Source organism: Cydia splendana, chromosome 18 (genome assembly GCF_910591565.1).
Source record: "Cydia splendana chromosome 18, ilCydSple1.2, whole genome shotgun sequence".
Lineage (NCBI taxonomy): Eukaryota > Metazoa > Arthropoda > Insecta > Lepidoptera > Tortricidae > Cydia > Cydia splendana.
The window spans coordinates 7,127,615-7,149,474 of NC_085977.1; the positions used below are offsets into that span (position 1 = coordinate 7,127,615).

The 21,860-nt window shown below is 41.6% G+C and overlaps 1 protein-coding gene and 1 long non-coding RNA gene across 3 annotated transcripts in view; one reads left to right on the forward strand and one right to left on the reverse strand.

The window, feature by feature from the left end:
• LOC134799485 (uncharacterized) overlaps positions 1 to 21,860 on the forward strand; it is a 386,600-nt gene that overhangs the window by 197,315 nt on the left and 167,425 nt on the right. The gene's annotated exons all lie outside the window — the stretch shown is intronic.
• LOC134799454 (C-1-tetrahydrofolate synthase, cytoplasmic) lies at positions 536 to 15,830 on the reverse strand. Of its 2 annotated transcripts, XM_063771852.1 has the most exons (15): positions 15,602 to 15,830; positions 14,933 to 15,131; positions 13,483 to 13,619; positions 12,249 to 12,483; positions 11,791 to 11,902; positions 9,342 to 9,567; positions 8,603 to 8,776; positions 7,668 to 7,833; positions 6,864 to 7,167; positions 6,245 to 6,462; positions 5,366 to 5,576; positions 4,811 to 4,959; positions 2,513 to 2,616; positions 1,456 to 1,744; positions 536 to 1,193 (listed from the first exon to the last, which is right to left on the reverse strand). In XM_063771852.1, exons 1-15 carry the CDS (start codon positions 15,637 to 15,639, stop codon positions 951 to 953), a joined length of 2,805 nt encoding a protein of 934 aa, XP_063627922.1. In that variant the 5' UTR covers positions 15,640 to 15,830; the 3' UTR covers positions 536 to 950. The 2 variants fall into 2 exon arrangements, with proteins under 2 accessions (XP_063627922.1, XP_063627923.1); XM_063771853.1 differs by lacking the exons at positions 14,933 to 15,131; positions 15,602 to 15,830 and adding an exon at positions 14,691 to 14,804.

A 21,860-nucleotide genomic window follows, 5' to 3' on the forward strand; every position in this document is an offset into this window, starting at 1 on the left:
TTCCTTTCCTTATCACAAAAAAAAAAGGAAGGTGGAAAACATCCCGACCGAGAAAGAACCGAGCCCTACGCACACAAAAATCAGTATTGCAGTAAGTCTAGTCTAAGTCTACATTTTATTGGAGTAACCTTTAAAGGGACGAGCTATGACTGTTTATATTTAAATTGATTAATTGCTTTTGCACATGGCGTAGGTATCATTTAACTCGTGCATGTTGGGGTACCTCGACTATGTATACCTAATAGAAACGTGGAGAAGGAAGCCTCTACTCTTGATTTAAATTTATGACTAACCGGTTTTTCTGCAAAGCCTTTTTAAACGGTTCTTCGAAGTGCTACAAGAGCCGTGTTTTTATAACTGTTCAACTAAAACATGATATACAATAGTATACTTACTTTTCCTGGATCTTTAATTGCCATTCTTATTATTAAGTGTACCGTAGTAATGGACGGTTGATGAGTAAAATTTACCATTACTACCTTAACTATCTACCCACACAGTTTAAATCTAGTAGGATAAAAAAAAACAAAGCGTGAATATAAACAAGTATAACATTTATTCGATACATTACAAAACGTCCAGTAGCTACGATTACATGGTACAAACAATAATCAGGTTTTGAGCGTGCAAATCCGTACCTACCGCTATTATAGCATTAGCAGAACTGACCACTCTTTTTAAATTGTAAGTAAAAATAATAACAAAAGAGACTGAAGATAGCGCGTGGACAGTTAAATACTATACTATCCGCAAACCTAACTGACGACCGGGGTCGTAAAACTTCTCATTTGCACTTTCGCGGTCGTAGGCTGCGGTCGTCAGTTTGGGATGCGGAAAGTACCTACAGCTCGGAACGGATTTGACATTAGCGATTTTATTGTCATTGTGAGTCCGTCCCCGACAGAAGACATCTGGCAGCGATAAGAGATAAACCCGCAACAACAGACAGATTAAAACAGCCCTTCAATCTCCAAAGTTTCAGTATTTAGATCGATATCGTATATGCTAGGACGGGTGGGCAAGCCGGGCATCTTGGAAATCTCGCCGACCATGGGGACGACGAAGCCGGCGCCGACGGAGACGAACACGTCGTTGATGCGGAGCGTGAAGCCGGTGGGCGCGCCCTTGATCGCCGGGTCGCCCGTCAGGGAGTTGGACGTCTTGGCCATGCAGATTGGGAACTTGTCGTAGCCCTGGAATAGAACAAATATTAGGTACCCTCTTCGAATATTCAAGAACTCTGAAAGTAAGACACAATGGTGGGCCCTTTGTGATTTCCATGAGAGACAGAGAGATTAGGTAAGTGCTTTATCTTGTTTTTCTTACGCCTTAAGCTGGACACATTAAAGACATATCATGTGATGTGAGTGATCTACTCAGAGCTAAAACACCAAAACCAGCCACTACTCATATTCTAACAAAACTATTAAGTTAAATACATTTGTAATAACCCACCTTCTCAGTGAACATCTTGATTTTCTGAAGCACCTCATCCGTGTACTGCACATCTCCAGCACCGTACATCTCCTTAGCGATGGTGAGGATCTTGTCCTGGATGGATTGTCCCTCCAGCGGGTACAGGAAGCGGAAGGAAGAGGGCGAGTCGCAGGCGTCGATGACGGCGTCGGCGAGGTCGAGCGCGCCCTCTCCGCCGCGGGCCCAGTGGTCGCACATGACGGCTCTGAAGGCGCCGTTCTTTTCGGCGAACTGTTGGACGAGCTTCAGCTCGGCCTCCGTGTCGTTTCTGAAAATAAACTAGGCTGTTATTGCTTGATCTGATTGCGTTATAATAAATTGACCTCGTTCATTGATCATATTTTGTAACTTTTACTACACCTACTTCTGCTACTAACATCATAGAAATAGAAATATCGTTCATTTGCCAGAAATGTGTTACATAAATTAGGTGGTAACATAGTGGTACGTCACGTCATTCATTATAGTGGTACGAGGAATTAGCACTAATGTTGATGATTAACCAAAGTTGCAGCATCTGGCTAAGTAGTAAACGAGGAAGGAAAAGTTAAAATTTTATTACGAAATTTAAAATCGATCCGTTAGTAGGAAATACCTTAGGAGGCTCGATCAGGATCTTCCTTTTAGAACTATGCTAATTTAAAAATCTTTGAATGTTTAAAAAAGCTTGACCTGGCCCTCTTTTCTCACTTTAAACATGTTTTTCCGGGTTCGTATTTGTTATGAGCTTATGGGCAACGCTAACTGGCGCGGGGCGCGGCGCGGATGCGTGCTACGGATACCGACGATGGTAAGTATATACCCGCGCGCATTCACCGTGCACCCGCGCAAGTCAGCAAAGGGGCTCAGTGGCGAACGTCCAGCAGCGGGGCGTGCGCGTGGCGTCGAGTTTCCAAGGGATCTGAGCAGCGTGCACTAATGCCGCTTGCGTCTGTTTGCATTTGTTTCAAATAGACGTCGCGCTGTTCGCTCCGCTCTAGCCTGCACTTGCTTTGCACACTAAGATAACACAGAAAGAGACAGAGATAAGACTGACCCGTGTCTGTTGACGGCGATGACGACTGGCACGCCGAACTTGTTCCCGTTCTCGATGTGCTTGCGCAGGTTACAGAGACCCTTCTCCAGCAGCTCCAGATTCTCCTGATAACAATATTTTTTCATACATGAGTAGGTACATTTTAGTTCAAAAACCATAAAGAAATGAGTTATATTCATTTTTTAACCGACTTCAAAAAAAAAGAGGTTCTCGGTTTGATCCGTATGTATGTATATTTGTTCGCGATTATCTCGCGTTTGGCTAAACCGATTTTGATGCGGTTTTCAGAAAAGTGTTTGTTACATTCTGGAGAAGGTTTTAGTATACATAGAGCTGAACTGATGCTGAACCCTGGCTGTACCTAGTGGAACTCAGGTTTGGTGCAACATAGGCCCACGCTGTTTTGGTCATCCAACGCGTCTTGATGAGCACTTGGGAGAGCAATACCCAAGATAGAGCTGATGCTGAACCCTGGCTGTACCTAGTGGAACTCAGGTTTGGTGCAACATTGTGTGCCACTTTGTTTTGATTAACCGACTTGTCGTCGTGTGCCTATGTGGCAGAGTTCCACCAGGTGGGCCAATCAACTTTATTCCTAACCGCCTTTAAAAAAAGGAGGTCCTCAGTTTGATCCGTATGTTTGTATGTTTGTTCTTGATTATCTCGCGTTTGGCTGAACCGATTTTGATGCGGTTTTCATAAAAGTGTTACATGCTGGAGAAGGTTTTAGTGTACAGTACATGGATGGTTTGAAAAATCAATTGGGCTGATCAACACCGAACTGGTAGTACCAACAAATTTAAGTTGCTGAAACCGATTTAGATAAAATAGTGGGAGTGGGAGTGGGAATGGGAGTGGGAGTGGGAGTGGGAGTGGGAGTGGGAGTGGGAGTGGGAGTGGGAGTCGGAGTCGGAGTCGGAGTCGGAGTCGGAGTCGGACTGGGACTGGAAGTGGGAGTGGGAGCAATATACATACAAATCGTTTAGCACCGAAACGTTATATTATGTTTTATCGCGATTATCATCGAGTTAGACCATCACCAACATTAGTAGGTAGTTACTACTACTAGCCCAAAACTAAATGGAAAAGATAGCAAACTAGTATTTTAGCCCAAAACCTAAAATAAATGAAGTACCTATCACTAAAAATTTATAAATAAAAAAAAATAAAAATAAAAATAAACAAAAAGAAAACTAAAACAAAACAACTTAATACTAAATTACACTAAAACTAAATGGAGAGCTTAACAAACTAGTATTTTAGCCCAAAACCTAAAATAAATGAAGTACCTACCTATCACTAAAAAGTAAAAAAAAAAAAGAAAAAATAGAAAAAGAAAACCAAAATAAAATAACAATATAATTTCTTTTTTTTTAAAGGGAACCGCCTTCAAAAAACCAACCCACTGAAAAGCGCAAAATAATTTTTATACGGCACCCCTATAATACGTGTCCACTCCCTATCCCGTCGTAAAGCAAATTTCTGCCAAAAAGTAATTAATACCTAATTATAAGAGAATTAATAAACACCCGGGTAATTACTTAGTTTTTGAAGGCGTGCCAAACCAACAAAAACATTCTTTGCTGCCAATCAGAAAAATAATACGAGTATGTAGTACCTACAAGAATTAAATTAATGAGTAAACTAAGTACCTATGTCTTTATAATGCAAGAAAGTCCAGCGTTCTTCGTTGTCTAAAATATCGGTTCTCTAAAATTTTGGGATTGGCACCGACTTCAAAAACTAAGTAATTACCCGGGTGATTATTAATTTTCTTATTATTAGGTATTAATTACTTTTTGGCAGAAATTTGCTTTACGACGGGATAGGGACTGGACACGTATAGGAGTGCCATATAAAAAATATTTTGTGCTTTTCAGTGGGTTGGTTTTTTGAAGGCGGTTCCCTTATTTAAAAAAAAGAAATTATATTAAGTTATTTTATTTTGGTTTTCTTTTTCTTTATTTTTATTTTTTTATTATTTCCTTTTTATTAGGCACCTTTTCTTATCTGTTAGTGCCGGAGACAGAAAACTTCTCTTTCAAGCCTCATTTAGACGGTTACTGTTACTGCAATCAGAATACGCCTGCACGTTGACGTAAACCTCGTTGTCAATGCTTTTACGCTTCATATTCACGTTTCCACATGGACTTGGCGTGGAACGTACGTTATACTTAGCGCACCGTCGTCGCTACGATCACTGACCCGGTGCGGAGCTCACGCGGACGTCGAACATCTTTGAGTGGCGCTCTATCGCTAGATTAAATGTGGAACTCGCGGCTTAGATGTCAAACTTACCTTGACATAGACGTCGTGTAGCGGCGCGCCGGGCGACACCGGCGGGCCTCCACCGTGCATCTTGAGGGCTCGCACCGTCGCTACAATCACTGCGCAGTGTGGCGTGGCGCCGCTCGCGCGGCACTTGATGTCGAAGAACTTCTCCATACCTACATAGAGTTTAGAGATTAGTTGTTACCCAACTGGAAATGCTTACTACAAATGCTTACTAAAAGCAGTGGGGAGACACTCCTCACTTCGGTCGAACTCGGCTCCGTTCGGCTCAGCATTGCTCCGAGCAATTATTAGGGTTGGCACGACTTGACTTCCTTTTGCGTGCACGACCACAGATAAGATAATCACTTGAATTTTGACAACCCTAAATAGCCGAAAGGGATAGTGCCATATATTAGAAATGGATAGCATGATTCGACCCTGAACTGCTGTCAAACTTCGGGTTTGTAGGAAGTGTCCTTTCTGTACGGTAGTACTATTATTTATTCTGTGCTAAAAGGCCTTACTTTTGTTTCCTACTGTAATCATGTAATGTAGACCTTTTATAAGGGAGCGAGTTACCAATGTCAGAGCCGAAGCCAGCCTCAGTAGCGACGTATCCCGCCGGACCGGCGAGCTGCAGCGCGATTCTGTCGGCTAGGATCGACGAGCAGCCGTGCGCGATGTTGGCGAACGGCCCGGTGTGGACGAGCACGGGCGTGCCTTCGAGGGACTGCATCAGCGTCGGCTCGAATGCGTCGCGGAGCAGCGTCATTATGGCGCCGGTCATGCCCTGAAACATGTCACGTTATATACTGTTTCCCTTGGCAGAACTACCTATGTACTTGGGAAGAATTGACAAAAACATTCGAATCGTAAATGAACTCTTGGTAACGTGGAATGAAGACACACATAAATTGGTTTATATATTTTTGTCTTTTTATCAGCCTACGTAAAATACGACCGGTCTGGCCTAGCGGGTATAGTGACTCTGCCTGCGAAGCCGATGGTCCTGGGTTCGAATCCCGGTAAGGGCAGTACTGATAGCGGTTTTTTCTATCTGATATTAATATGCAGTAGTTATAATTATACTTACACAGTTAAGTAACATAATTTATAATTTATGAACCTCCAGGTCTTTTTTATTGTATCTTTTGTTGCAGTACATTTTTTGTATTGTATTTTTGATATGTTTATATGACTGTTTGGTTTTCTCAATAAATTAAAAAAAAGGGCATTTATTTGTGTGATGAGCACAGATATTTGTTCCTGAGTCATGGGTGTTTTCTTTGTATTTAAGTATTTGTATATTATATATATCGTTGTCTGAGTACCCACAACTCAAGACTTCTTGAGCTTACCGTGGAACTTACAATTAGTCAATTTGTGTAAAAATGTCCCTATAATATGTATATATGTATACCCGAACAGAACACCCCTAAGAAACCAAACAAGTCTTACCAAGTCGTCAGCAGTTACCGCATTGCCGCTCTTGTCTAGTGCCACCACCATGCTGGCCAGCCTCTGTTTGATGTCCTTGAGGTCTATCCCCAGAGCTAGGATGGCCATAATTTCGGAGGCCACGGAGATATCGAAGGCGGTCTCGCGTGAGAAGCCCTTTTCCGTTGGGGATTGGCCGACTGTGATCTTGCGCAGGTATCTGTCGTTTAGGTCCACCACTGAAACAACGATGATATCATTTACTAGGTAGCTAGGTACATTGTGTCACTCAATAGTTTGGCTGCGATATTTCTGAATACCTACTATTCTTTGAGCACAGCGGCGTTGGAGCCACCTTTTGAGGTCTTATTGAAGAGTCAAAGTGAACGTATCATGCATTAGGGAGGAAAATCACGATTCCTTCCTTTCAATTTTCCGAAATCTTCAGCTATCGCATATCAGTTTTGTAAGATAGAAGACATTCGGTGTAAAGTACGTAGGTACTGTATTTATTTTGTGGTAAGTATTATAGTACCTATTCAGTAAGTTTACATTACAACACCCGTACGAGTACAATGCGTTAAATGTTATTACAATAAAATTGTCTTCTAAATCATCATTATAAGAACACACCGCTCACCTCTATTCCACATAATCTTGGACGTATCAATATTGAGCCTCGCGAACTTGGTCTTCTCCTCATCAGTCAGCGAGTCCGGATCGGTCTTGTTAATGCCCAGCCGCTGCAGTCTTCTCAGCTGTATGGGTGAGAACTTCCGCACGCCCTTGATGCGGGGCACCAGGCGGTCGTAGAGCGGCCCATCCTTCTGCGTGAGCTCGTGGAAGATGCGCGCATCCATCTGCGCGGCCACCAGGTTGTTGGCGGCGGTCACGGCGTGGATGTCGCCCGTCAGGTGGAGGTTGAACTCCTCCATGGGAATAACCTTAGCAAAAGTACAAGGTTAATGTTGCCGCTTTGGACGTCTGAGAAGGATAGTTTTGATGGTGACTCTTTACTGTTTAGTAAGTGTTTTGGTGGATTACTTCTGCTTTCTTAATTTGTCCTTCAATTCTGCTTGCCGTAATTACGGTTTAGGTATAAAATAAAGCGCGCAAACAAAGACTGGCCTCTTTTAAATACTTAATACCTATATCAGCTTATGGTATGGTTAATGCGTATCTAAACCTGGGTAAGTATGTATAATTCCTGTCACAGGTATTATACATACTTACCTACTAGGAAGTCCCAACCGTGAGAGTGTTATGTTGTACTAATTTAACGAAATAAATGCTTTTTGATTTTTTTTCAACACGGCGCCTAAGCCTAGCCCAGAAAGTTGGTGTAAACAAGTTATTACCTACCATTTGCAGCGCCGCGTCTGCTGCGTCAACACTAAACCTACACTAACTGTAACATGTCCCATTGACGACATTGTTGTATTACCTGCGAGTATCCACCGCCAGCAGCGCCACCCTTCACGCCGAACGTGGGTCCCTGGCTGGGCTGACGCATCACGGCGAACGCGTTGCGTCTGCGGCGCGCACACAAAGCCTGCACGAGACCCAGCAGTGTAGTACTCTTGCCCTCGCCCAGCGGCGTTGGGGTGATCCTGTTACGTAACGATTAATTAGTAAAATATAAAAGCAAGATATATTTCCCGGGGCCCTGGTTTCTCAACCGCTCCAACACAGGCAAGGCCTTCTTGGTGCGGCCGTACTGGGAGACCTCGTTCGGCGCGAGATCGATCATTGGGTTTTATGAATAAAATGAGTATGTATAGGATTGTTGTAGTTACCCAGCAACGACGATATATTTCCCGGGGCGCTGGTCTTTCAGCCGCTCCAGCACGGACAAGGCGATCTTGGCCTTGGTGCGGCCGTACTGGGAGACCTCGTTCGGCGCTAGGCCGATCTCCGCCGCGAGCTGGTTAATGTCCTTGGGTTGTATGAATAAAATGAGTAAGTATGTATTATTAGTAGGTATTCTTGTAGTTACCCAGCAACGACGATATTTTTCCCGGGGCGCTGAATCCTTCAGCCGCTCAAGCAGAGACAAGGCGATCTTGGCCTTGGTGCGGCCGTACTGGGAGACCTCGTTCGGCGCGAGACCGATCTCCGCCACGAGCTGGTTGATGTCATTGGGTTTTATAAATAAAATGAGTATGTATAATAGGATTGTTGTCGTTACCCAGCAACGACGATATATTTCCCGGGGCGCTGATCCTTCAGCCGCTCCAGCACGGACAAGGCGATCTTGGCCTTGGTGCGGTCGTATGGGAGACCTCGTTCGGCACGAGACCGATCTCCGCCACGAGCTGGGTGATGTCCTTGGGTTTTATAAATAAAATGAGTATGTATTATTGAGATTGTTGTAGTTACCCAGCAACGACGATATATTTCCCGGGGCGCTGATCCTTCAACCGCTCCAGCACATGCAAGGCGATCTTAGCCTTGGTGCGGCCGTACTGGGAGACCTCGTTCGGCGCGAGACCGATCTCGGCCGCCAGCTGGTTGATGTCCTTGGGTTTTTGCGAGCGCGCAATCACGATGTCGCTGTGGAAGGAGAACCTTTTTGTTTAAGGGTGTCGCCAACTGATGGTCTAGTGGGGGGCAGTCTATATGGCCGATGGGCTAGAGGGGGGGAGGGGGGGGGGGGCAGTTTGAGTTACTGGAGGGGCATATATTTAGTTACAAAGTTTATCCTCTAGGAGTGGGAGGGGGGCAATTGAATTATACTGGTAGTTTGTTCTGAACTAATATCATGATTATTTCCTGGAAACCCACCAATTAGTCATAATTTTTTATGACTCTGCAATCTCCTTACAAGTAATAACTGGAATTGTGTTAGTTGTATATTAGGTAGGTAGGTACTTGTTGGAGCCACACATTATATTGATGACGTTATTCAGAGTTTAGGATTTTGTAGGAGTTCTAAGAAGTGACCCCAAATTTGATGACAGTCCTTCCTGTAAGTAGTTAGAAATATAAGTAATGGTCACTTTATTACGAAAACATTTAACCTTTCTGTTAGTGCTGCTACAATTACCATTTAGTGTCTCTTGAATTTTTTTTTCACTTCACCTATGCAGATGCGTTTTACACTGTCCCTTTATTTTACCTGGGAGGCGGTGATTTAGGCACCAGCCGCAGCGGCTTGAGCGGCCAGGCGGGCGCGCGCAGGCGGTCGAGGCTGCGGCGCGCGGCCTGCACGGTGTTGCGCATCAGCATGGCCACGGTCATGGGGCCCACGCCGCCCGGCACCGGCGTCACGGCCGACGCCACCTGCAGCGCCTCAGCGTACGCCACGTCGCCCACCAGCCGCTGGCCGCTGCTCTTTGATGGGTCTGCGGGTAAAGGGTAGGTCATTGTAACTGAAGGCCCGGGCGTAAGTTACTAAACTTTGCAATGGCACTCTAAGAAACCCCTCATTTAGGGCCCCCTTCGAGCGTTTCGAAAGTATTTTAAAATCGTAGGTAGGTTTTTATTTTAAATTTTTAAGGTGGAAGTATAGTCACCAATTAATCAAAGTGGCTTTTCTGATCAGTGAACCTAAAAGTCCTAACTTCTGCGAAAAAAGTTGTTTATTCACTACGACAAACAATTTAAGGGCAGAAATATACCTAAGTAATATAAATTATAACACAAAATAAGGCTTTTTAAACATAAATAACGCCTGTGTCAATAACAAGCCACTTCAGCTCTTTAAACCTTCCTCGTGAAATCGAATTCTTGGTTACATCTAGTGTTTGTGAAATCATAACTCGCCAAGATTACAAAATATGTACGTCATTTTATGAACCGTAAACGAAAATTCTGCCAAGTGCTCTTACCTATGTGTATAACCGGAGGTAGGCCATTAAGTTACAATCAATAATCACAAGATTTAACTGGATGGTTATCATCACCGTTCGGAACGGACGACCTGTAAAGGCACTCTGATACAATAGTTACAATAGTTGTTTACATTCGTTCATTGCAGATCCGGCTCAATGCGGCGCTTGGTTCCGCCTATTGTATTTTGAATTACAAAAACAAACATTAAAGGATCCCGATAATGAATCAGATATGTTAACATTCCTATGCGTTATAGCAATGTCCTTTTGTAGCAATGTCTCCTTGAAATAGTTTACATCTGTTCTGCGTTACCCTTAAACGCACTAGACGTATTAAAATTATCAAACTCATTATGGTTAAAATAGGGGGTAATACTGCAATGTTCTGCCGCCAGAGTGCAGCACTAAGCTAGCTAGTAAACCATAGAGTAACTTATACATACTGTGCCTTAAACTGTTTTTTAACAAGTTTTCACAGACAATGAAATATGACATTGATGCATCAAGGCGAGATCAAGGCGGTTTGCATCAAGGGCCTACCGGGAAACGCGAAAATCGAAATTCAGTTATCTGCCTCTTTATCGCTCGAATATGCAAGAGTGATAGAGAGGTTAGATAACAAAATTTCGATTTTCTTGTTTCGCGGTAGACCCCAGATTATGATGGATAGTGGTAGTGGCGTCCCCTACGCAGAGTTTTGCGTAATATTCCCTATTGAATAAATAAACCATATTGACATATGTATATCTAAAGACGGGCATTACGGGCCATAAAAATGGGGCCAATACAGTGGTGTCACGCACACGAAAACGAGCCAATCATGCAGTCTAACGCCACAACGCGATTAGTCGCACCTAATTGGGTCAAAAAGAAAACTGTGTTCGCGTCTGTCCTGTAGACATACACAAGAGTTAAGGGCTATAAAGGTTAATTTTCTTATTTAACCCTTATCCACGTGAAAAGGTCCTCCTTTTATTTAGGGAACTATGATAAAATCATTACTTACATGCCCACAAGGTGTTAACTATTGCCCACAGGAGAGGAAAATGTACAGTTCGCGCGAACACACTAGTTTTCTCTCCTGTGCTCTCCTTTTCACGTGGATAATAAGGGTTAAATAAGAAAATTAACCTTTATAGCCCTTAACTCTTGTGTATGTCTACAGGAAAGACGCGAACACAGTTTAAAAGATAAAAAAGATAAAAAATAGTTTATTCAAGTAGGCATATTACAATGCGCTTATGAACGTCAAATAAACCTTTACCGGCTCCAACCGTACACCTCTGCCCCGAGAAGATTTAAATCCCCCCTCAATTGGAGGAGGGTATCCCAATATGGGACCGGCAACAAACTCGGCGGGACACATCTTTCCAAAACATTCTCAAACATTCGTTTTCTGTTTGACCCAATTGCGTTGCGTACTGCACGATTGGCTCGAATTCGTGAGTGACACCGCTGAACTAGCACCATTCTTAGTAAGGTCTTTAGATAGAATTATGTCAATGGTATAAACTATAAGTAGGTTCATCGGACGCGTAAATTACTAAATTCCCAGTAGGTAAGTATAATGTTGTTACTAATCTGTGGAGCAATTTTATACTTTTAGATCTGGTACCTACTGGCACTGATAGCGTACCATAAAACTGCGCATTGCGCGTAGGCAATGCACGCAAACCTTACGCAAGCAAGCATATTTGCCAGAAATGCCAGATGGATGCAAGTTAATGAGCTTACCTGGGATGGGGTTGATGCCGCAGTCGATGACGACGGCTCCCGGCTTGATCCATGAGCCGCGCACCAGCTCGGGTCGTCCGATTGCCACTACCAAGATATCAGCGGTCTTTGTCTGCAACACACAAAGCAAGATATGTTAACTGTTTACCGCAGCACCATGTCGGTTGCAAACAAGCACACTGCTCTGGTGTTAAGCGATTACAGTAGGCTATGGACGCCTGCAACTGTCACAGGTGTCGCATACGCGTTGCCAATAACCCTTTAAGAACCTGTAAACTTCTTTTTGAAATACCGCATAGTCTCTCGAGAAAAAAGCGGTTAGGGGTTAATTCCACAGCCGGAGCACTAGTAGAAGGAAATTCTTCTGACCCGCCACTATTATGCTCGACCATTTATACAGGATGAGGGACTAAGGGTTCCTAAACTTGGACGCAGTTTATTCATTTCCTAAAACTTACGATTTCACTCAAGTCCTTGGTCTTCGAGTGGCAGACGGTGACGGTGGCGTGCTCCCACTTGAGCAGCTCCGCGACCGGGGTGCCGACGATGCGGCTGCGGCCCAGCACCACCGCGTTCTTGCCCGCGATGGTCACGCCAGCGCGCTTGATGAGCTCGATGCAGCCCGCCGGCGTGCATGGGATGAAGCCGCTCAGATCGCCCACTGCGGCGCGACCTTCGTTGATGGTGTTTAAACTGGAATGTGACATTAAAGCTTATTTACAAAAGATTTCATCTTCATCAAGAGCCTAATATGTTTAGATATGACGGGTGCAGGGGCGCTTGCATAGTTCCTTAGAATCATTCAGTCATCAGCAGTCATCATTCCAACTCTAGGTTTGTTTGTTTTATTTAAAATAGGTAAGTAATATTATTTATAAGTATACGATAAGTTTAGTTGACTTAGGCCCACTTGCACCATCCCACTACACATTGCACGTTGACATTTGTTGGGACGTCAGTCTTTCCGTGACCACAGCTGGTGCAACTCAGCTGAAACGTCGGAATTAAAGGTAAAAACAATGAAATTATATCGCGGTAGACCCGTTTGTGTAATTAAATATGTGTACAAAACGCGAGAGTTTAAAGTGTTATACCATCCCACTAACCCGGGGTTAAGCGGTTTAACCGTCAACACAGTGTCAAATTGTACTGGTAACCATGGTAACTCCAGGTTTAACCCCGGGTTAGTGGAATGGTGCAAGTGGGCCTTAGAGAGCTATCAGAAATCAATACCGTCAGCTTGCGGTGAGCGAAGAAAGTGAAGATCATATCGATTACAGTGCTTTCTAGACTAATTTAATATTGAATACGTACATTATGGTAAGTTTCGCTACGAATTAATTAACAAACTAGTGTCAGGCTAATCCATTTATCACGGAACGCACGCTCCGGGAATGTACGCTCGACCAGGCGTGGCTCACTCCGCGATTTCGGGCAATCCGTTCGGCCCCAATTTTGGGGAAAGCCATAAGCCGCGCGTGGCGCTGTCGCCACCTAGCAGCCATATCTGTGCTGATCGTAACAGACGCGTTTTGTTAGGGAGTGAGTCTTCTGTACCTAGTACTATTATTTATTCTGTGGCTCGACGCTGACGCCGACCGCCATAGATAGGTAAAAAGAATTGCACGGTTGTATTGCACGTACATACATGCGTTCCGTGGTCCTCGGATAATAGGGTGTAAAGTGACCTACCCATCCACGTCCTTGTCGGCAGAGACGGCGTCGGTGATGAGGTGCGAGTCGATGGTGTGTGTGGAGTCGAGCGGCATCTGCACGATGATGCCGTGCACGGAGGGCTCCTCGTTCAACGCCGTTATCTGGTTCAGCAGCTGAGAAAAGATATGGAGTTGTTCACTAGGTATGAAGACATAGCTACTTTTATAGGTAGCTTTGAAGCCCTAGAATTAATAAATTACGTTTAAATATTGGGTCCCGATAAAGCATCTAAAGAAGCAGTAAGTAAGTAGTAAGAATAAGGTAGTCACGCTTACTACATTTTTGCTCTGGCAGATTTTCAAAGTTTCATATGTAGGTAGGTAGTTGCAAGAAGCCCAGCATATTCATGGATCCCTAATTTTTAAGTTTATTTCGTATTATATAATTCGCCAACATAAGCAAAACGATGAGATGATTACATCACATCAATAACAAGCGCAGCTGATAGCGTTATCACGGGTCGTGCACCACAATGCTAAATCGAAAACTTGTTTACCGAGACAAACTACCTATGTTGTTTGCATCGGTTATGCTGAGAAATTAGATAATCTTAAGGAAATTTAACTACAGTAGGTAAATTAGTAGGCAGTAGCGCAGGAGATGCGCCAGGCTTTGGGGGGTTAAGGCAAACATCAAAATCGATGATCATTCCATTGGTATTTCCTATAAACGGTTTAGGCCCCCAGCCCACAGGAACGTCAGGAACCCAATGCTAATGCCGAAAGTGGAGTGGTGAAGGAGTGCTAGAAGATAAGAAGGACACACCACACACTCCACAAGTGGAGTCCTCACGACCTGAACAAGACCTGACCTTGCCTTCAGTGATGTCGTGCAGCAGGCGCAGCTGCTTAGCCTAAGGCTGCTGTACATGTGGAGTCCTCTCCACCTGGACAAACACCTATATAGACCAACCTTACCTAAAGTGATATCGCGCGGCAGGCGCAGCTGCTTGGTCTTGAAGTGCCTTAGAGTCCACACCGTCTGTACGATGATTTGGACAAACCTCGCCTTCAGTGATATCGTACGGCGCAAAAGCGCATATGTTCGGCCTTGGCTGCTGTACATACAGACTTCACTACCTGGGGGGCAGGCGCATCTGCTCAGCGGTAATACCGATGTTCTCGGCGGTCTTGAGCTTCATCCTGATGTAGACTGATCACCACCTGGTCAAGATCTGGACTAACCTCGCCTTCAGTGATGTCGCGTGGCAAACGAAGATGTTCAGCTGTGATGCCGATGTTCTCGGCGGCCTTGAGCTTCATCCTGATGTAGACTGATCACCACCTGGTCATGATCTGGACTAACCTCGCCTTCAGTGATGTCGCGTGGCAAACGAAGATGTTCAGCTGTGATGCCGATGTTCTCGGCGGCCTTGAGCTTCATCCTGATGTAGACTGATCACCACCTGGTCATGATCTGGACTAACCTCGCCTTCAGTGATGTCCCGTGGCAAACGAAGATGCTCAGCGGTGATGCCGATGTTCTCGGCGGCCTTAAGCTTCATCCTAATATACACGTTGGAGTCCTCTCGGCCGCCGACCTGCACGATGGCGAGGCGCGGCTTGAACGTCGCGCTGACGGCGCGGAGCTCGGTGACCTGCTGCCGCAGCTCATCTTCGATCGCTCTGGACAGGGGCAGAAAGTATTAACGATATGGTGTAAATACCGGCGGTTAATTTAGGATTTACTATATATACTGACCAAACCTTAGTTTTACTTCTTACACTTTAGGACGCTGCAATAGCATTCAGAGATAATCGAAATAGTTACATTACGATACAAGTGCGTTTTACAGTACATATGGCCCTTTACATTTTTGACATAGTCACGTATTGTTTTTAATCCCGCCCTAGAGCGGTAAAGTAGCACCATATGTACTATAAAATATTTTACGTAAGAATGACTCTTCTTATTTATGAATGAAAACTTGTTTAGGTATATATTTAGCTACCAATATAAGTGTAGTGTAATGTTCTTATATAATGATCAAGTATGTGCTATATTAAGAAACTTAAAATTCTAATTTGTGCAGCAATATTTTTTAGAAATGATTACCTAGGTACCTAAATGTTTATCTTAATAGAAATATGCATACCGTGCCACAGCGAGTCCTGAAATCACTTTAGCTGTCATTTTGCTAGCCGCTACCCGGTCGAGAGGCAGCTGACCACTGTGACTCCCAACTTCACAGACCCCCTTGGCTCGACAATTTTGCAGACACCCGTCTCTCTTACAAGACGTAAGTACAACAGAGACGAACGACTCGTAAATGAGATAATATTGTTGAGGGGCAGGTCACTGATAACATCCCTGAGATAACCCCCCAGGTTATGGCGGAGCTCGAACCCGCGATCATGGTGCTGTCGTCATACTGGGTATATGGTGTACCTACATATCAACGTTATCTGACAACGCGTTTTAGATACTTAGATTTGGTACTGACAAACTTATTACCTACTGAAAAAAATGCCGCACATAACGAAATGCTTTGACAAATAAAGTCGTAACCAGCCGGCGTATTATGGATAGTGTGACGTCTAGATTCTGTTGTATTACAAGGTGATAAATAAAACTCAGTTGGTCAGTCAGGTGTGCTCCGCGACCCGCCTGTACGCCATGACAGTTGACAACAGAATGTCGACTTGCAGGTAGTTCGCATTGCACTTTTATTGTATAAACGTCACATCTCTTCCTTTTTATAATGATTTATTTATTTTATTTTATGCGTTAGCCATGCAACAATAGTTCAGTCATCTCACATCTGTTTATCTTATAACTGCTAGGTTAATTTAGATTCTAATTCCGACATACTACCACCGGTTCGGAAAACAGCGTTAACCTCAGACCCGAGAAGAACCGGCGGAAGAAACTCGGCGAGGTGTGGATATATTCATTTCTCAACAGTTCAACAATAAACATTTTTTAACAATATAACCTTGGAATATTTACACTATTCCTAGTATCTCTCTCAGTTGCTTAGCGGTCAGCTGGAAGTGATCCTTTAAAGGGATGAGTTCGCCTTTGTACACATTTATTCTATTCTCTTATTGTTATGTACTTGTTTAGCGTAATAAAGTGTTTTAATACAATTATGGTTTTACTTTTACAATGTCAGTCTCTCTCCTTCTCCTTTTTTCAGTTTTGAATTTCGAGTCTGCTTTCTTTTATTCAAATTGATAATAACTCGAGGTTTATATATCTTACCAGTTTAACCTTAATTGATACATATTTTCTTTGGATGCTTACACTTTTCTAGGTATTTTCATTAGCGCTCAAGCTATATACACGTTTCACACAATTAATACCTATTTCGTGAATTTCCAATAAAATTGTAACAAACAGGTCGCTTTCCAATAACATCTCGTACATGTACATTATTTATTGGCAACAACTGATTTCCTCAGTTTTACTTGGCTGTTTGATAGGTAATATAGTATAATATATAGATATAATGCAATTTATAATATACGTAAATGGTCCAATGTTAAGTAAGGTAAAAAGTCATACCAGATATCACAACCTATTTAGTTTTACTTGTGTACTGGTATGTTATTTACGCAAACCATGATCTATACAAATAGATTTCTATTACTCGGGTAAAATGATGTAGGTACCTACATATTTGACCGTTATTATTATAAATTGCATTGGATACATTATTTTATTACCGTTTTTTAATTATAATACTTGCTGAATACAGTATTGACCTCAATTATATTCAAGTATGGTATATCGACTGTACTGTTAATCTAGCAACTTAATGTTACTTATACAATGAATGATATTATTTATGTTATGAAAACAACTTTAATCCCTGCTTACAATTGGAAGTTGATTTTAGCCTTGACTATAGTCTACAATAGCCCTTGACTACAATATACATAGCCTTAATTTTACAGTTACAGTCACATTAATAATTTTTTTTAAAGACATTTTGCTTCCCTTAGGTTCAATTACTTACAGATTTATTATAGAGCAAAACTAGCACCTGTGTATGTTCATTTTGATGGTGGCATATATTGTTTAACTCTAATTATGTATATTTTACAAGGAACCAATGGAATTTCATTACCATGAACACGGTTTCACCGACTACATTGTTCGAAGATTTACTTTATTATTATTCCGTTGCTTTAATAAAACCCTACGCCATTTTGGGCTTTAGTTCATACTTGTTACTTAGTACCTGTACGATAATTAAACAACGACTTAAGTAAATAACTCTTTGATAATATATATGTACTCTTGCAAATATAGAGGCTCGATCTGCAACCTCAATTTACAAGGTTTGTTTGATTTTGTTAGTTTCAACCTCAACTAGGCAAACTGCAATTTGGTGCAATCAAGATCACGTCTGGTCCTTACGTTTTTATACGTACACAGTATAAATTTCCCACTAACGTGCCTTTTTATTACACTTAATTAAAACTCATCTCTATCTGGGTAACTGTCCGATATTGACGCCATCGCTTGGCCGTCCATTTTACGGATTTGGTTACTATGTTCGTATGTGTATGTTTTCACTATTAGGAACAAGTCATATATAAAGTAGCGCAGTGGGAGTGCAAGGTTTCACGCATCGTCACTGATTGGTACTTTGTATTTTTTTCAGCATTTACTTTAGATACCTACACAATGTGTGGCATTGTGACGGACCCAGCGTCTATTTATTTACCTTAAATTGACCTTTGACCTGATTGTAAATTTATAGAATTACTATTGTGTTCTTTTGGCACTAAAATTAGTTGATTGGCTTTAGGTAATTTATTTATTTTTGGACTTTAATTTAGTCGGCCCGTCGACTTTTATCGGTACTCATTTAGTCCTAGTGCAGCTTTGCATTTTGAATTGGCCTTTGTAGGCACATTTATCACATGCCGGCACATTTTATCTTTTAGGGGGAAGGCGGCGCCATTATCGCAATCCTGTCTACCTGTTTTCGCGAAAAGTATTCGTATAATTTGTCGACAGCAACTTTAAAAATGTCCATTACGCTAGCTTCTGAAACGTGCGTACTTGGAAGAGTGCTCGCAGATAGCAGGCACACGACACTCAGGCACATTCTAAAGCGGACAATTAAGTCATTATTGTAATACTATCCGTAAGTAAGCACGGAACATGTGCGTTAGGTAAGTACCTTCTAACTACCGAGTTTCTGTACTTAAGGAGTTATCGAAGTAACCTAACGTGTAACAAACAGAACAGGTAGACACATATACATAGGATTGGACCCCAAGACATACATTAAAGTTCAACGAGTCTTTGTGACAATAACCTGAGTTTCACTCCTTAACGTTAATTATAGTCACATATTACTAACAATTTAAATTTAATGGAATTTTTCCTGAGCTATATTTATTTTTAATTCTGAAGAACTTATCATTTGCACTACATGGGCCGATATCCCATGCAGCACTCGCGGAGTTTTCACTCCAATGGTATTTCCTCATTCGGACTTAGGTTCCACTCACGGAGTCTTCACTCCAATTGTAGGTATTTATTTATACGGAACTCGTATCTTGCATAAACTATACATTAATACCATTGTCTTTTCAGCCTATGAAACTCGACTTTTCTAGTTTTCATATTTATAGGCAAGGTTGTGTCAATGTCTAGTTAGTTATTTTAAATACACCATAGTCGGCATCAGCAACCCCGCCCCACCACCATAACCGCGGTACTTGCATTTGAAAACTCGTTTAAATAATTAAATAAAGAACTTATTTAAGGAGGACAAGGTAAGCATTTCATGAGTTTCCAAATGTAATCGATCACCGCGCAATCGTTGCTGGCGCGGCAGAATTATTAAGCATAGCCATACCTTCCCAAGGCCCACGGTCCTACCAGCTGTAGTAGGTACTTTCTAAGTTCGGTGGAAGAATTTTTTACATTTATTCGGAAAATGTTTTTTTTTATTATAATTATTTTCAACAAAATCTGTTTACTGCACACATGTACGCCTCTAGATTCTTCAGACTCTCAAGACTCTTAGACCCTTTAGACTTCTTTAGACTATTTAAACTCTTACAATCTTTAGACTCTAACTTAGATTCTGTAGTCTCCTTAAGACTCTTTAGACTATTAAGACTATTTAGACACTTTACTTTTTAGACTATTTAGACTCCTTACTCTTTAATCTCTTGAGACTCTTTAGACTTTTAAGACTATTTAGACTCTTTAAACGCTTTAGACTCTTTAGACTATTTAGACTCTTTAGACTCTTTAGACTCTTTAGACTCTTTAGACTCTTTAGACTCTTTAGACTCTTTAGACTCTTTAGACTCTTTAGACTCTTTAGACTCTTTAGACTCTTTAGACTCTTTAGACTCTTTAGACTCTTTAGACTCTTTAGACTCTTTAGACTATTTAGACTCTTTAGACTCTAGACTATTTAGACTATTTAGTCTCTTTAGACTATTTACTCCTTAGACTCTTTAGACTCTTTAGACTATTTAGACTCTTTAAACGCTTTAGACTCTTTAGACTATTTAGACTCTTTAGACTCTTTAGACTCTTTAGACTCTTTAGACTCTACTCTTTTAACTCTTTAGACTTTTCAGACTCTTTTAACTCTTTAACTCTTTAAACTCTTAAGACTCTTTAGGTTTAAACTCTTAAGACTTTAGGTTCTTTGATCTAACTTATTTTTATTTTTTATTTCCTTATACATATATTATGTGATGTGAAAAGCAGTATGGGTCACATGGTAGCAAAATTATTTTCACTTTGGGCGTTAACACTTGAATCCCTCACTACGCTCAGTATTCCATTTTAATACCTCGCTTCGTTCAGGATTCAATGTTCGCCGTCGCCGTAACCATGACATTTTGCTCCTTAGCGACACCACCTAATGTTTAATTGAAGCAGAGTTGCATCTGTTTTGCTTCGTTTCATTTTAAACAAAACAAAATCAACCCTGAATCCTACACTATAGATTCAAATTTCAATAGCAAATTTCAGACTTTTTCCTTGTATGGCTGGGCCCCAGGAGGGTGAGTGCAATATTAACACAACAACATTTACAACCATAAAAGTATTCCATTTTTGGAGAATACTCGTATTAAGCTTAAGCTTTACGACAAATTTCACCGACAGTATCAGTTTGTTTACTTATTTTTCCTTTTGCAATATAGAAACAAGACCCAGATAATATTATGCTGATTTGGTTAAATAATTTAAATGCATATCTAACTAGCACACGTAAGCTAAGTAGCACCATGTTGTATAGCAGATGATCTGTTGATTTTTATTGAGTCTGACGCTAAATAAAGCGTACACTTATTATTTATTTAGGTAGAATAACTTCTGGTTAAAAGTGTTAACCCTATTATGTGAACTATTATTAAGCATTTGTCGTTAATTTGATACATTTGTGAGCTAATAATAAACTACAGCGCACCCAGATATTGTTTCAACAACCGTTAACGCAGACAGCACCACGTTGGTATACTTAGTTACCTGTAGTAAATTACCGGTGAACAGACATATTCAGCACTACACAGCAATATGCGCGACAGTTTATTTATTATACGTATAACTTAATTATAGTTTTACACGCTTCCTTAAATACACAGTCTCTATAAAAGTTTTATTTCTATTTTATAATAACTTATTTTACTGTATTTGGCTTAATTTCTGTTCACCGACCCGTTTTTGGAAAGGTAAAAGCATTAAATGGTATTTAAACTGAATAAGACGTTGAAATGTGCCCTATAGTAATATTATTAGCGTAAAAATAGTTCTTTTCTCGATCAAAATATAGTTTAAATACCAGAAGTGTACCTTATAAAGATGTTTATGTGCTCAGAGCTATAAATTAAGTCCACAATGGGTCCATCATACCTGTGCTATTTGGGTCATTCGTCTCCCTCCCTTTTATTGAAAAAATAATTTCAAACTGATAACTTTTTGTCGGTTATTTAGCAACTACATCGATTTTTTTGTTTTTTCTTACGTTCTTTATCCTCGTCGCCATTGTGACGTCTAGATTCTGTTGTATTACAAGGTGATAAATAAAACTCAGTTGGTCAGTCAGGTGTGCTCCGCGACCCGCCTGTACGCCATGACAGTTGACAACAGAATGTCGACTTGCAGGTAGTTCGCATTGCACTTTTATTGTATAAACGTCACAGATAGCTTTATCCATCTTTATCCACGTGATAAAATAACTGTCACTTTTTAACATCGTGGTATAGAAAGTCACAGACGCCGTTTTATCACGCTGTCACGTAGACAAGAACGACCATCATATCCGTACAGAAGCACTTTAAAGTTAGGAATGTACCTAAGTAATATCGAATAATCGAAGAAAATTTTAGGTATCCCTTGTTACAGGCACGTTACACAAGTGTTAC